This window comes from Trichoderma virens, assembly GCF_000170995.1.
Source record: "Trichoderma virens Gv29-8 chromosome Unknown TRIVIscaffold_65, whole genome shotgun sequence".
Lineage (NCBI taxonomy): Eukaryota > Fungi > Ascomycota > Sordariomycetes > Hypocreales > Hypocreaceae > Trichoderma > Trichoderma virens.
The window spans coordinates 2,311-16,071 of record NW_014013684.1 but is presented as its reverse complement, the minus strand read 5'-3'; the positions used below and the strand labels follow the sequence as shown (position 1 = coordinate 16,071).

Sequence of the window (13,761 nt, the reverse complement as noted above, 5' to 3'; positions counted from 1 at the left end):
AACAAAATCATGATTGATTAGCCTACAGGCTTCCATGATAAAGTATTAACGACATCAACTACAACCTTATGAATTTGGATTTCCTCCATATATACGCTCTTTTACTCCGTATGGTTGCTTGAATAAGATTTGTATCCTACTCCATCTGGGCTACTTCATCTGAGTAAGCCTTAGAAGAGGAGTGTGCCTCGCATTTCAATGATCGATATGTCACTCCATATGAAGCGAATGAGGTGCGTCCCAATGACATGGGTTTATGGAGAACATAATCACTAGACATCCTAACATTTCAGCCACTAAGATAAACTTTTGCATTTGTAAATGGCACAATGATATAAGAGGCCATACGGTCGCAGACATGATCTTGCCAATGTTAATGCCCTTATGGTATCAAGACACACAGAGTGTCCACTTCGTGATAAGCATTTGGATATTTTACCAACAGAACGCAGAGAGCTCCAACGATTGAGCGAACCTTTATAACAATAATTCCGTTTAAACATGGCCGAAGCAAACGAAAATGAGCTTTTTGTGCCATGGAGTATATCAACTTCAGTACCGATTACTCTTGCCGTAATATGGGTACTTCTCTACTATCTCTACATCCGGCATTGCCCAAAGCCGATTCCAGGAAATATCCCTTACAATAAATCGTCCGCAAATCGAATTTTAGGCGATACACCGGAAATAAAGCAGTACCAAAAGACGGGAGATTTTCGGAGATTTTTCCGCGATCATAATGCAAAACTGAACACCCCGATTTCCCAAGTCTTCATGTTCCCATACTCCAAGCCGTTTATTCTCATAACGGATTTTCGCGAAGGCTATGATATTTTGTCAAGGAGACACCGAGAATTTGATAGGAGCAAGAGAAATGCGGACATTTTCGGAACTATTGTACCAAATTTTCATCTTGCGATGCAGACACAAGATCCACGATTTAAGGGGAATAAAGAGCTTGTAAGGGATTTAATGACACCAACATTCCTCAATGAAGCGAGTTTTTCATTTCCCCACCAGTAAGCAGTGCATACTAACATTAAACATAGGTTTCAGCTGTACACATTTACGACATCGCCACTGTGTTGGTCGACATGTGGGCATATAAGTCTACTCAAGCTGCTGGACGTCCTTTCCCTGCATACGAGGACCTCCACTGTGTAGCTCTCGATATTATTCTTGCGGCAGCCTTTGGTATTCCACTTGAGCAGTCAGCAACACACAAGCAATTCGAATTCTTACAGCTTCAGCCGCCCATAATTAGATCGTCAAAATCCAAAGATGACCCAGTCATCTACAGCCAAATTCCTTTATCTGAATCCCTCATGGCTCTTATTAAGGTAACAGGAACGGTAGTGGTAGGATACAAATCTCCATTCCCGCGCCTCCATCATTGGATTTTGAAGAACACAATATGGCGCAAAGATTTTGCTCAAAAAGAGGCCTTCATTACAGATCAAATCAACAAAAGTGTTGAGAGATTAACTTCAGAAAATACTCAGGAGAGTCGTATGAGATGCGCGATGGACATGATGCTACTAAGGGAGATTGGCTACGCGAAAAAGGAAGGGAGAAAGCCAAACATCAACGCGCCCAGAATGAGAGATGAGGTAGTACCGAACCTTTTATCAAGTTGGAAGTGGTACTTAATCTTAAAATGGGTAATGCTAACTGATTATGATACAGTTATTTGGTTACGTAGCTACCGGACATGACACTTCATCCACAACACTGTCATGGATCACTAAGTTTTTAACCGATAATGAATCTTCCCAAGCTAAGCTTCGTCACCAATTACATTCTGCCTTTGCAGAAGCTCATGCGGAAAAGCGCCAGCCAACTGTGATGGAGATCATCGAAAAACCAGCACCATTCCTTGACGCCTTCTTGGAGGAGTGTTTGAGGCTTGCAAAAACACTCCCCACCATCTTGCGCGAGGCTTTAACCGATGTCACTATACTAGGCCATTCAGTTCCCAAAGGCACTGGAATTATCATCTATAATCATGGGCCTGGAGGACAGTTAGAATCTGGATTTGACATTCCTGAGTCGGCCAGGTCTGATACATCACAAGACTCAAAGCACCGCGTTGGGGAATGGAATACAGATGATATCAGTTGCTTTCGACCGGAACGGTGGTTACAACGGATGACAGGAGTACAATATGATGGCGAACGCGATGCAGAATTTGAAGGAGCCAACTATAACGCTAACTCTGGGCCTTTTCTAACATTTGGGGGTGGACCTCGTGGCTGTTTTGGAAAGAAATTGGCATACATGGAACTGCGAATTGTGTTAGCGATGCTGGTTTGGAATTTCGAATTTCAGCCTTGCCCAGCGGAACTCAGCTCCTACGAAGGCATTGACATGGCAACTGTTGTTCCAAAGCAATGCTACGTGAGATTAAAGCAGCTTCTATAGGCGATATGACCAAAATTAATGTTGGTGTTGATTTACTACACACTTTGCAATGTACTTTTTGCAGACTTGCAGTGACAACCACTGGTCAAGGTAGAGCAGTGGTGAAGGAACGCCGGCCCAATCGATGCAGTCAATTATTGCAGCGCTTGGTAGAAACTTCAGCAAGCCAAGCGAGGTATTTACATAGTGAAGAGCTTTGAAACAGTCATGGGCACCTGGGCGCTAATAATCCCCCTTGCACGACACTTGATAACATTGATGGTCAAACATGGACCAATGCCTTCTTAGCAGCTGCGCTTAGTCACAGCCATGATTTAAACACATCTCCATGGGAGATCAAGAACATAACCTAGAGTGTTTGTTCAATTTATCGGGTACGCTGTTCTGTGACTGACTGAACCGCCGGTCACATTGACGTGGGGAAAAGCTGGCCGTTGAAGTCCAGCTATCGACTACCTAACATAGATGCTTTTACTAGTCCATGATGTTATAGTGATCTTACCTCGAGTCTGGAAATACTTAGCTACTCTAGCATCGCGGGTCCACCAAACGCCGCCGATCACAACTGCAACTTTGACATTATGTATCGAATACTATCGCGATTCGCTGCATGGCTTTATTGCTGGATTATCTAGAGGTCTAAGAATACAGAGCCATCGATTCGCAAGCTGGCATTTAGTAGCTTCGTTCTTAAGCATTTCTCTACGAGCTTTGTTGTATTTTCTTGGACGTCACTTTCTAACCGCTCCATCCTCTCGCTCGTCTCACTATCCAGTCGTTCCAATGTCCCATCAACCTCATCTTTGAGGTCTTGAATTATATCATGAGACTCGATCCTCAAATCTGTGATGCAATCATCGACTCGGTTATCAACTTCTTCTAAGATTTCCTGCCTCTCTTCTTCTCCATATCGGCATTGGCTGCGGTTGGAATCTAATGCCTCCAAGACTTTATCTTCGAGTTTTCCAATGCGGTTTTCTATACCATCGAGGCGAACACAAATGTCCTTGAGAATAAGTAGGATATGATCATGGGTTGTGGACGAGCGTTCGGTGTCAGGGTCAGACATGTCGCGCTTACGCTTATCTATAGCTAAGGGTGAGCTCGGAATTTAGGGCGATAGGATATGGGTTGCTCACTAGAAATGTGGCTACGACTGGGTGTGGTTTCACTGTATGGAGGTAGACACGTGTCGGCATTCGCAATACCATCTTTTGCATAGACAATTTCGCCTCCTCGGCCAGCATATAATGTAGTGAGGTTGGCACGCCTGTTATTGGTAGACGGACGGTTGTCATTATGCGACAGTGAGAAAATTGAGGAGATCAATGCCAGATCTTTCTGTGTCGATGTGGCCATATCGGGATGATTGAGATGTACAGTAAAAGCCATCATCGTGGCAAGGGCTTGTATGGAATCTAGTAGAGCTCTGGTCTTCGGTCGGGATTCCAGAACAAGGTTCTTAGGAACAACGAGATGGGGTGGTGCCGTGAGTGAAAAGCAGAGCGAGTGGTGAGTGGGCCCGAAATTTATCAGCGTTGAGAACGGAGCAGCAGCATGCCCAGTTTGTAGAGTAATGGTTTGGACGTTTTCAGGATGTATAAACAAGTAAATAGCCTGTTTGCTGCTCTTGGCTTTACTGCCTTTCAACAAGACATAGCCGTATAGCTTGAAAATAGCTGTATTGGTCGCCGTATCCACGTATAAATCAAGGTATAGACCCTCAACATGTTGCATTTGGCCATCGGCATCTTGCCAAGTGATCATATTATTTCGATATGTTATGTCGACTTCGAAAGCCTCTCCATTTTGATCACTAGAAACTGGTTCAGTTGATTTTTCGCCATCATCACTTTTATTGATGCCGTTGCCATCGTTATTGTTCAGTTCGTCCTTCTCATCGAATTGTGCCGTTGTGTATGGACGTCTGGAGGAATAATGTGTCAGTACATCAAACAATAAAGGTAATGCACTTGGCCATTGATTAGTGGTGTTGCTGGCTGAGGTACATAGAATGGAGGGTGCTAAACAAAGTCCCGCCGCTCATCGCAAGATGACATTGTCGCAGAGAAAGTACTGGCAAAAGGAGACAAGAGAGGAGCAAGGCGTCGCAAGCCACGAGATGGCTGCAACAACCTTACGCAAGTTCATCGCGTATCGTAATAAACTGCTACTCGCAATCCGCGGCCAACAAGACCCCTACCATTTTAACAGATTCGTCTGAAGCAACGAACGTGTTAAGTATGCATAGGAATTTCCCGGTCTTGCTTCGCAGGCAACTTTCTGTTGGAGAATACCATCGAGCAGAGCGGCACGGCTATCCAGGCAAGCGTACAGCTTGATGGAATCGCGCGAGAACTATTCCACTAACCCAGGCGAGGAAAAAGGCTGTGTCGAATCATCTTCTTCACCGTCATTCACATCTCGAGAAAGCGATGCAGTAGTTACTCCCATGGCATAGTACACAACATAGAGAGTAAATACATGCAAAAAACAAAAAAAGAAAGCGAGGTGATGCGCTCTCCTAATGTAAGGGCTTGTTGTTGGCAGTGAACGTGGAGAGCATGCCTCGATCATGAAGATGTGTGACGAGTGAAATGCCGCAACATCGCGAACCTCCATCACGTTTCATCGTAAACAAGGACGCATTTTACATAGTAATATCACGTGATGTTAGTTGGCCAATGAAAGTGCTCAGAGTAGCTGGCTAAACCAAGGCGAAACATCGGCTTAGCCTTTTTCGGCTCAGCCTTTTGACGGAGATTAGCCCGCCAAGCCCGCTTATTAGCAAAGAGTCAGTGTCTGAAATGAACAGAATTGTAGTCTACATATTCAAGGGACAAAAGCTAAGTGCCTAATAAGATTCAAGTAATTTTGCTTTTTTAATTTAAATACAGTTGTAAGTGTTGCACCACATGTATCAATTAAAAAAAAAAAAAAAGAAAGATATAACGCCTTTAGGTTACAGCATATACTGAGACTTTTCATTTAAAGGCTCTGGAGGCAAGTCTGTTAGGTATCTCTGCATGTGTGTTTCTGCCCCGCCGATTCTTCTGGCTTTGCTGCTTTCCAAAATTTCCTGAGACTCCATAGCCTCCCATGCAGCTCGCTTCTCCAACACATTTGCTAGTGCTGTAGCTTGCCTAACGCCCATTGAACGACCTATGAACTGCAGTCGCCGAATGGACCACTCTCTTGCCAATCCCGCATGTATCTTAAGACGGGCTGCAGCGTACAGATTCCACATAAGAACCAAGCCAATGACCGGCTTCGCAGAAGGTTCATATTTTTTATGAAAATTCAGATAAAACGGAACTGAGGCGAATACATCTGAGCTTGCTTCATAAAGTTCAGAAAGAGACTCATTGTATTGAGCCATAACCTCAGTTGCCGATGCTTCCGGCATTGCGCTGACATTGGCGATTTGCGGCTGAAGTAGATCAATGACAGTTTCGTGAAAAATAATTTTGGCCACGTGGTAAAGGTTCCAGACCCAAGCGCTCCATAAGCTGCGGTAAGTGTAATACTTATTGAGGTAGACTTCGGCCGTTGCCTCTTGAATAAACTTAGTGGTGTATGGACCTTGAGACCGTAAAATCGAGTGATACAGGCTCCGGATATCTTTGTCAATATTGATGCATTCAGCAGATATTGCTTGCCACTCTATACCTTGGTTCGATCGGATCCAAGCGCGCAAGGAACACAACTTCATGATTAAACCACCTAGTTGATTGGGTCCCAGCGACCTAGATGATTCGTATTTGTGAGCTTCATGGGTCAGTCTCTTTATAGAGTCTGGAATCCCTTCACCTCTTTGGAGACAGGAAATTAACTAAATCTTTGTTAGAATTTTAATGACAGTATTTCATGATTTGACTAACGATTTGTGATCGTAAATGTAAGAATAGCTCCATCCCGACTTCGCCGTTTTTAAATTGCTGTGTGCCGCGTGTATGAGCCACTGCCAAAGCACCCAGCATGTGGTTGTACCAGGCTTTTATTGACTGTTGGCTATCGCACATAATCATCTAGGAATATTAGCACACTCACAACATCGAATAAAATCCTCCACTAATGTAAGAGATGAACGAAACATATCACCTACTTCGTAGAGTCCAAGTACGAGGATGGCCGCAAGTGTCCCAGTCTCCTTCATCTTGGCCATGTTTTGTATTGCTTCATTGATGTATGAGACAGCAATGCCGTAACTTTGTCTTGCCCTTAGTTCCAGAAGTTGTGATGATTCTTTGCATGCCATACCAGCCGAACCAACTGCGACCATAGCCGCCTCCAATGCGCGACTGAGGCTTGGCTGAACAAGTAGTCGAGCAATTCCGGATAGATATCCGGCAGTGCCTTCTTGAATAAGGATATAGTTATGAACAAAGTAAGATTTGGCATGTTCGTCAATATCGAACGATATAAAAGAAAAAGGCGTAGCATTGCTGCTTGCATTACTAATTTTCTCATGGGCTTCTGCTTGATTGCGATGTAGTTTTGTAAGAGCTTTGGATTTGGTAGAGTTGGTTTCATCGTGAAATATCACTTCAGTGATATTACGATACCCTGTACACATCTCTCTCGCTCGTTTGCATTGAGAACATCTTGGTCTTTGGAGATCGCACTGAAGAAGAAACGTTTCAGTTCTAAGCGTAGGAACGGGAAGTTAGTGTACTAACCTTAATCTTCCTGCTCCTACATAATGCGCAGGCTGGTGACGGTTTCCCTCGATAAACCATATAGCAGATGATTGAAGTACAGCCTCAGATTCCTATGAAGCCAACTAAGAAATGTTGAAAGTCCTAGACCAACACGATGGATGACAGAAGTTAAGAGGGCTATTATGGCGCATGTAGCGTGGCTTGGACCTTGCGGGGACTACACTTATCAGTTCGTTAGTAACTTACAGTTAGACACAATTATGATAAGCCTTTTATTGCTTGGTAATCAAAAAAAGTTCGGGCAAATAAAAGTACATGCATATTAACAAGAGTTGCACAAATTGGAATCACATTGCGAATGGAGATATATGCGCTAAGAAGATGATGGTCTATGCTAGGTAAGTGACAATTTTCTATTATTACCTATTATTAGAGACCGGGTTTTCAACACGAAATATTTAATCTAGTTCCTACCCCGTTCTCGAATGCTCCGGGTTATACGACCAATAATCGTCATATTAAAGATCTTGATCGTAGTCCTGACTACAGGGTTTTGGTTGTGGCTCGACGTGTTTGACTGTCTCTTACTTTGTCTTGCGATATTCAACTGATGTCCATCAAGACTAGTAACCTCGTAATCTCCTTCTTTTGACGTTTTCCTTTGTCGGCCCAAAGAGACGCCCAGTATAATATAGATAAGAATGACAAGAAACTCGGGTATGACAGCAAGACACAGCCAGGCTGTGACATTACCCGTGATGAAATTGAATTTCTTCTCATCGGTCAAAGTCGCCAGGATTGCGTAAACGAGACGGACCGCAAGAGGAAATGCCGCAGCAATTACTGCCCAAAAAAGGCGCCGATATTTGCGGTCGGCAAAAGAGACAACTCTATGCAAACTTGCAGCGACAACAAGAGTTGCGGCATATGCACCAATTAAGAACCCAGTGCCAATCTTGCCAATACTTCCGATAGCAAATGTGCCTGTATTTTTGATCTGATTTCCAGCTTTGATGCCCCCTACAACGCCCAAAATGAGACCAGTGATGATGAGCATTTGTATAATGCGAAACATGTACTTTTGCGCCTGGCTCTGAGTTTTGCCACCAATATTCTCGCTAAGACGATTGAGAAATCCTAATGAGCCTGCTTGGAGAGGCGCAAGGCCTATGGAGTTCATTATGGATGCAACGGTGTACAATTTGGTTGTCCCAGGATGATTTTTTGCCTCCACTTGAATGGCAGAGCCAACAATACGGATAGCCGAGAATAAAAATATGTCGATCCAGCCAGTAGTATGAAACTCATTGATCAGAGTGAGATAGATTCCAATAATAGCGGAAGGGCAATAACAAATCAGCTCCGCCACGGCGACGCCATCACGATAAGTAAGAGCCATTCTGTGAGATACGAAGAGGATGCTAAGTGTGTGGTGCGTCTATTTGGACGACAAACATTGGCCTTGTTATATCCTCTCATGAAACATTACTCGCCGCCTCACTACTAAACCATTCATTTTGGAGGCAATGCTCAACTATCAGGACCAGCGGAGCCAAGATGGAGATGTATCACAAGTTTGGTGGTCATTCCTGAATGTAAAAGCCAATCAAGTCAATTATACGAACTACATACCCTTTTAGGAAAAGGTTTATGGATCCCAGGTAGCTATATATGTAAGTGTGCTCTCAATCGCATTTGTAAAAACGCCCCGCTCGTCGGACTAAACCGAACCAGCTACTCAATTCGAGATGTCTGGTGTGAAAAGGGTCTTTTCGAGCTCCAGAAAATTCTTGGCTGTGTCAATTACCATCTGGCGCAGGGGAATGAAATCTATGCCGAGCTCTTTCTTGACCTTGGTATTGTCCACGTCGTAAACGCCGGTGATCAGCTCCCCGGGATTGCCGACAGGGACGCGGTCACGGAGGTCGGGAAACTCTTCTCGCAGGATGTCGCAAATCTGCTGGAAGCTGAAGCGGCCCAACGTGGTCAGATATCGCTGGCCCCCTGCTTCAGGCTTATAATACGCCACCTTGTGGGCGACGGCAACATCGCGCACGTCTACTATGGCCCAGAAGGCTGTTGGAGGTACCTCGGACCGGGATCCGTTCATAAGAGAGTAAAACATGCCGGATGAAGTATTGAGGTTATTGAGATCGTCAATAAAGTGACGATTAGGGCCATAGATAATGGGAGGGTTAATAACAGCGACAGAAAAATTAGGCTTCTTTTCTTCCACAAACTTCCAGGCTGCCTTCTCTGCCAACACTTTGGAGGCGCAATATGCAAAGCCAAAGTCAGCATCCTTAGATTTTGCCTCATCATAGGTGGCAGGATTGAAGTCTTTCTCATTATATATGTAGCCATCCCGAAGACCTTTGGAAAGATCGACGACAGCGGCGAAAGATGCAGTGATGACGATGCGCTTCACCTGAGGTGCATGTTTGTATGTCGATTCTAGCACTTGGGTAGTGCCCTCGATAGCCGGAATTAGAACGTCTTTTTCGTTATCTCGAATGTTTGCTTTGAATGGTGAAGCGATGTGAATTACACCATCGATGCCATTGACGGCTTCATCAAAGGCACCTGGCTTGGTAATATCTGGTACAATGGCGAGACTGAGAAGTGAAGCATATTGAGAGTTCACTTTGAGAACCCGATCCGCCGAAGACTGAGACCGAACGACTCCTCGAACGGGAGTACCCTCAGACAGGAATTGCTCGATAACATGGGCACCAACAAAGCTGGAGGCTCCAGTGACGAGGACTGGTGCCTTGGACATTTTTAACTTGATAGTATTTTCTCGGGTTTTACTTGACGTCGTAAATTGCAAGTGTTGGTCAGTGATTTTGGAAAGTCCCAACCCAGATGTGAGGATATCTTTTCATCTGAACCATTGAGCTATACCATTCATTATATATGCCAGTTTACCCTTGACTAATTGCTGTCACGGCATGGGCAGCGGCCGTAAATCAATTGTCACACCAATGCTATGACCGCAAACCTTTGCTAACCTCACGGATTTTAAGCCGGAGATATTTTTGTACTCGCGGTCATTTTAATGTACCAAGACTAGAGTAAGAGATCGAAACCTCGCCGAGTCGCATTCAGCTGTGGATCTCTGCGACGCACTCCGATATAGAAGCCCGTTGTTAAAAGAACTATCGGCGTTTGTATGTGCTAAGCGGGACCCATGTCGGATTTTAGCTTTTCTGGTGGTCTTTACTAATATTGTGTTGGATGAGGCAAGACAAATAAGCTATAATGATAGATCTCTCGACAAATGCACCGCCTAGGAAGATTAGAAGATCAATGGTCTGTGATGACGACATGCTAAGTCTGCTTCATGGGCCATTGGAGGCATTAATAATGGGCTTGCAGATAATTCGTCACCATCTTCCAGCAGTACCGATAAAAATGATGTTTGTAAATGGAGAAGGCCGCGTATCTAAAAGACTATACTCTCCCCTGCTCCATTATTTCCAAGCGTCATTATAGTCCCTCCAGCATCGTTTCCGTAGTCGGAAAGTCAGCAGGAATAGTAGTTCCAGTGACAGTTGCAATTCTCTTCGCAAACTGGACAATTTTATCCAGGGTTTCTCTGTTTCCCCCGTGCCTGATGTATCCTTTTGCGTGCCAAGAGGCTTGGAGTGGGCAGTTCATCGCTACCAGCACTGTGACCAGCAACGCCATAGTCGCTAGTCCATCATGTACCGAATAATCCGATAACAAATTGCGCATCGAAACATTCATCGTGATATGTGCTAAACCATTTTCAGTCTTGCGTAAGTGCGAGGGACTCTCGTGTGTACTTACCAATATCCGGAGCATATACACTGGCCGCCTTAAACGAATCCGCCCAGTCATCTCCATGTGTTAATTTCGCATACTCCCAACCTCTGGCTGAATTGTCGACTTCCCAGTCTGATGTTTTAATAAGCGCTATATCTGTCTTGTTGACTAATGGGATCATTGGATATAGAGCGTTCAGTGTCTTTGGCATCCCAACAATAATCAGCATCTCTGTGATAGCATCGTTATATCGGCGCCATAACAGTGGACGAGACTCTGTAGGCATTTTATTCAGAGCGGATTTATAAAGATAAGCTGAATGATGTCCTTGGTTAACGGATGTGAGCCCTACAAGCTTTTTCCATTTAGTTTAAGATCTGGTCAATATGCATGATATTTACATACTGCGAGGCAGTCCCATAATGAATGCCCATCACTTCCTGCTTGTCGGTTGATTGCTTCATCAATAAATAGTTCAATTTGGTCTTGATGATCCATACTCAATCTGAGAGGTTTTATACAGATTGTAGAATGTATAGATTAGCATATGAAATACGATCTGAGCTGCAGCCTTTTCTTCAATTGGGGGCAGTACGACACTTTAATACTTTCGCACACAGCATCCCAGAGCAACTGAGTCAGCACTAACTAAAAGTAAATTATTAGTAGTAAGCTCTAGAAATGGGCTTTTCTTACGAAGGGTATTGAAAGCGCTAAGCAGCCATATGTTTGATAGACGACGCCAATCATATACCAAGTACGCCACACTAAAGTTTCCAATTCTTAAAAGGTTACTCAAGATGCCATATGCGAAGCTGAAAAGACATAGCGATTTTGTATTAGTAGCATTCCCCGAGTAACTCTTGTGCATAGGCGAAGTTGTTACATTTATATCTCGAGTCTGGTTGTTCGCATTGCTTGTCTCCATGCGGGCGTAGGAATAATTAGGATGACAGCAGGACAAAAATTATTTGGTATGAATTAGTCTATCTAAGACGAATTACAGCCTGAGATTAGATAATAATAAAGCCTTTCAATCTGCCAAAGGTCTAGCACAAGTATAAATGACATGATTTTGGACGCAAAGGGCGCACCATTGCTAAAGGTGATTGGATCGGCAGTCAGTATCTATATACAAGGAACCAGGAGCACCATTGATATTTGAAATATGCATTTTCTTTATCCAAAATAATCTCTTCTTCTCTAACACCTTTACGTATCTATGTGCGCACCCGGTGTGTATGAACCACTTGTGCAGGATATCCTGAGCCAACTTTGGCCCATATTGTATTTCAATAGCTACTATGAATCAGTATTCCGAATAGAACTGTCATTTATCCAAACTTACACATCAATGTTGTGTTATGGTCCAAAGTATTGAAATTCGGATTTACGGGGTGGTTAGCATTGAGTATCAGGTAGTTTATTTAAGAGTACGATCAATGCCTACGACGACTATAGAGATAGTAACTTTGTGACCAAATGGACGGTGATTGATTGCTTTATATCTATCGTCGCCAGATGATTATATCACTACAAAGAACTCAGCAATGTTAACGATGGAGTACCTGGTAGTTGTCATATTGCTACCCATGGTGCTGTTTTGATACCGATTTTTCTGGAATTGGCGGTATGACAGCTGTTTAACGGCTACTTACATAATGTAGATAAGGGATACAAGCCGCCAGTATGTGATTTTGATGAAACCCTCGATTCTATTAATGGCTTGATGGGGCCAAAGTTGCCTCTGGCTCTTTCGAAGCCTCTCTACATAGTTTACATAAATAAGTTTTATGGATAAAATACCCGGCTGATTAATAATACTACGTAGCTATAATAGTAAAGGCGGATATAACGCTACCAAAGTCGAAGGGATAAATATCTCCATAAATCTCTGGTATGTCAGTTTAACTTCGTACGTTGAAAGCGCTATTGCGTCAAATAGTGAAAAGAGGTGTTATACTCAGGTTGTTTGTCCACTTCTAAATATGAAGCAGAATCAGGTGGGGTTAATTACTTCATACGTAGTGAAACCTAGTAGCCAGACACTATATAATAAGTATATGATATATTCCCACGTATCCATAGCACAAGCTCCCCTATAGAATTTTCTTTAATACTTACAATAGTTATAGCTCCTTTCCAAATACCCAATAGCTAAAATCAATGGCAATACTTTGTAGGCGAAATGCGAAAATCTAGATGTTAGCAGCCACCACGCGGGGAGAATATTTCAAAGCTCCCACAATAGCTCGCAGATCCTTTGACGCAATTTCTCGAGCCCAGCAGCTATCGTTTGGCTGTGGATCCCTAAAACTTTGCCAGTTTCCAGGAGTAGGGTTGCCGCTTGAGAGTATGAGTTTGTTGCTTTGTATGGAAGTTACTACCTTCCGAATAATTGAATCAACTATCATACATCCACATACAGGCTAACAGTAAAAGCTTTATATAAATATATAAAACTATTATAATATGACGAACCGTGAACCTATAGGTTAGTATAGGTTAGGATTTCTAAGGGATAAACTTAGATTCTGGTTTATGTTGGCGGATAGGCTAGGCTGGACGTTTAGGTAATATAAATAATAATATTACTAATTAATAAAGAGTATTAAGTAAATTTAATCTAAATGTTATTATTTACAACTGGCTATTTAAGTTATTTAAATAAGTAATATAAATATAAACTTATATATTTAGTTATATATTTTAGATTATAATAAAAAGCTGGTTTTTTTAGCTTTCCTTAGATTACTTTAGAAAGCTAGTTTTCTTAATTTTCTTAAATTTAAAGAGTAATAGTATTAATTAGCTAGTTAGTTTATAGTTAATCTATTTCCGCTTACCCTATAAGCTTATTATTATAACTATAAAAGCTAGGTTATAATAT

The 13,761-nt window shown here is 42.9% G+C and overlaps 5 protein-coding genes across 5 annotated transcripts; 1 reads left to right on the top strand and 4 right to left on the bottom strand.

The window, feature by feature from the left end:
* Positions 1-501: 501 nt before the first annotated feature.
* On the top strand, positions 502-2,421 carry TRIVIDRAFT_53058 (uncharacterized protein; the record flags this gene model as incomplete). The annotated part of the gene is made up of 3 exons (XM_014100434.1): positions 502-1,000; positions 1,057-1,610; positions 1,687-2,421. 3 exons carry the CDS (start codon positions 502-504, stop codon positions 2,419-2,421), a joined length of 1,788 nt encoding a protein of 595 aa, XP_013955909.1.
* A 631-nt stretch (positions 2,422-3,052) lies between these two features.
* On the bottom strand, positions 3,053-5,043 carry TRIVIDRAFT_201750 (uncharacterized protein; the record flags this gene model as incomplete). The annotated part of the gene is made up of 3 exons (XM_014100433.1): positions 3,053-3,507; positions 3,561-4,348; positions 4,793-5,043. The coding sequence occupies 3 exons, from the start codon at positions 5,041-5,043 to the stop codon at positions 3,053-3,055; spliced, it is 1,494 nt and encodes a 497-aa protein (XP_013955908.1).
* Positions 5,044-7,752: 2,709 nt separating this feature from the next.
* Positions 7,753-8,481, bottom strand: TRIVIDRAFT_138253 (uncharacterized protein; the record flags this gene model as incomplete). Its single annotated transcript, XM_014100432.1, has 1 exon — positions 7,753-8,481. A coding segment is annotated over one exon (729 nt), but the record flags the coding sequence as incomplete, so codon positions are not given.
* Positions 8,482-8,820: 339 nt separating this feature from the next.
* TRIVIDRAFT_70733 (uncharacterized protein) lies at positions 8,821-9,861 on the bottom strand (the record flags this gene model as incomplete). The annotated part of the gene is made up of 1 exon (XM_014100431.1): positions 8,821-9,861. One exon carries the CDS (start codon positions 9,859-9,861, stop codon positions 8,821-8,823), a length of 1,041 nt encoding a protein of 346 aa, XP_013955906.1.
* Positions 9,862-10,571: 710 nt separating this feature from the next.
* TRIVIDRAFT_70732 (uncharacterized protein) lies at positions 10,572-11,292 on the bottom strand (the record flags this gene model as incomplete). Its single annotated transcript, XM_014100430.1, has 3 exons — positions 10,572-10,843; positions 10,896-11,147; positions 11,277-11,292. 3 exons carry the CDS (start codon positions 11,290-11,292, stop codon positions 10,572-10,574), a joined length of 540 nt encoding a protein of 179 aa, XP_013955905.1.
* Positions 11,293-13,761: the final 2,469 nt, after the last annotated feature.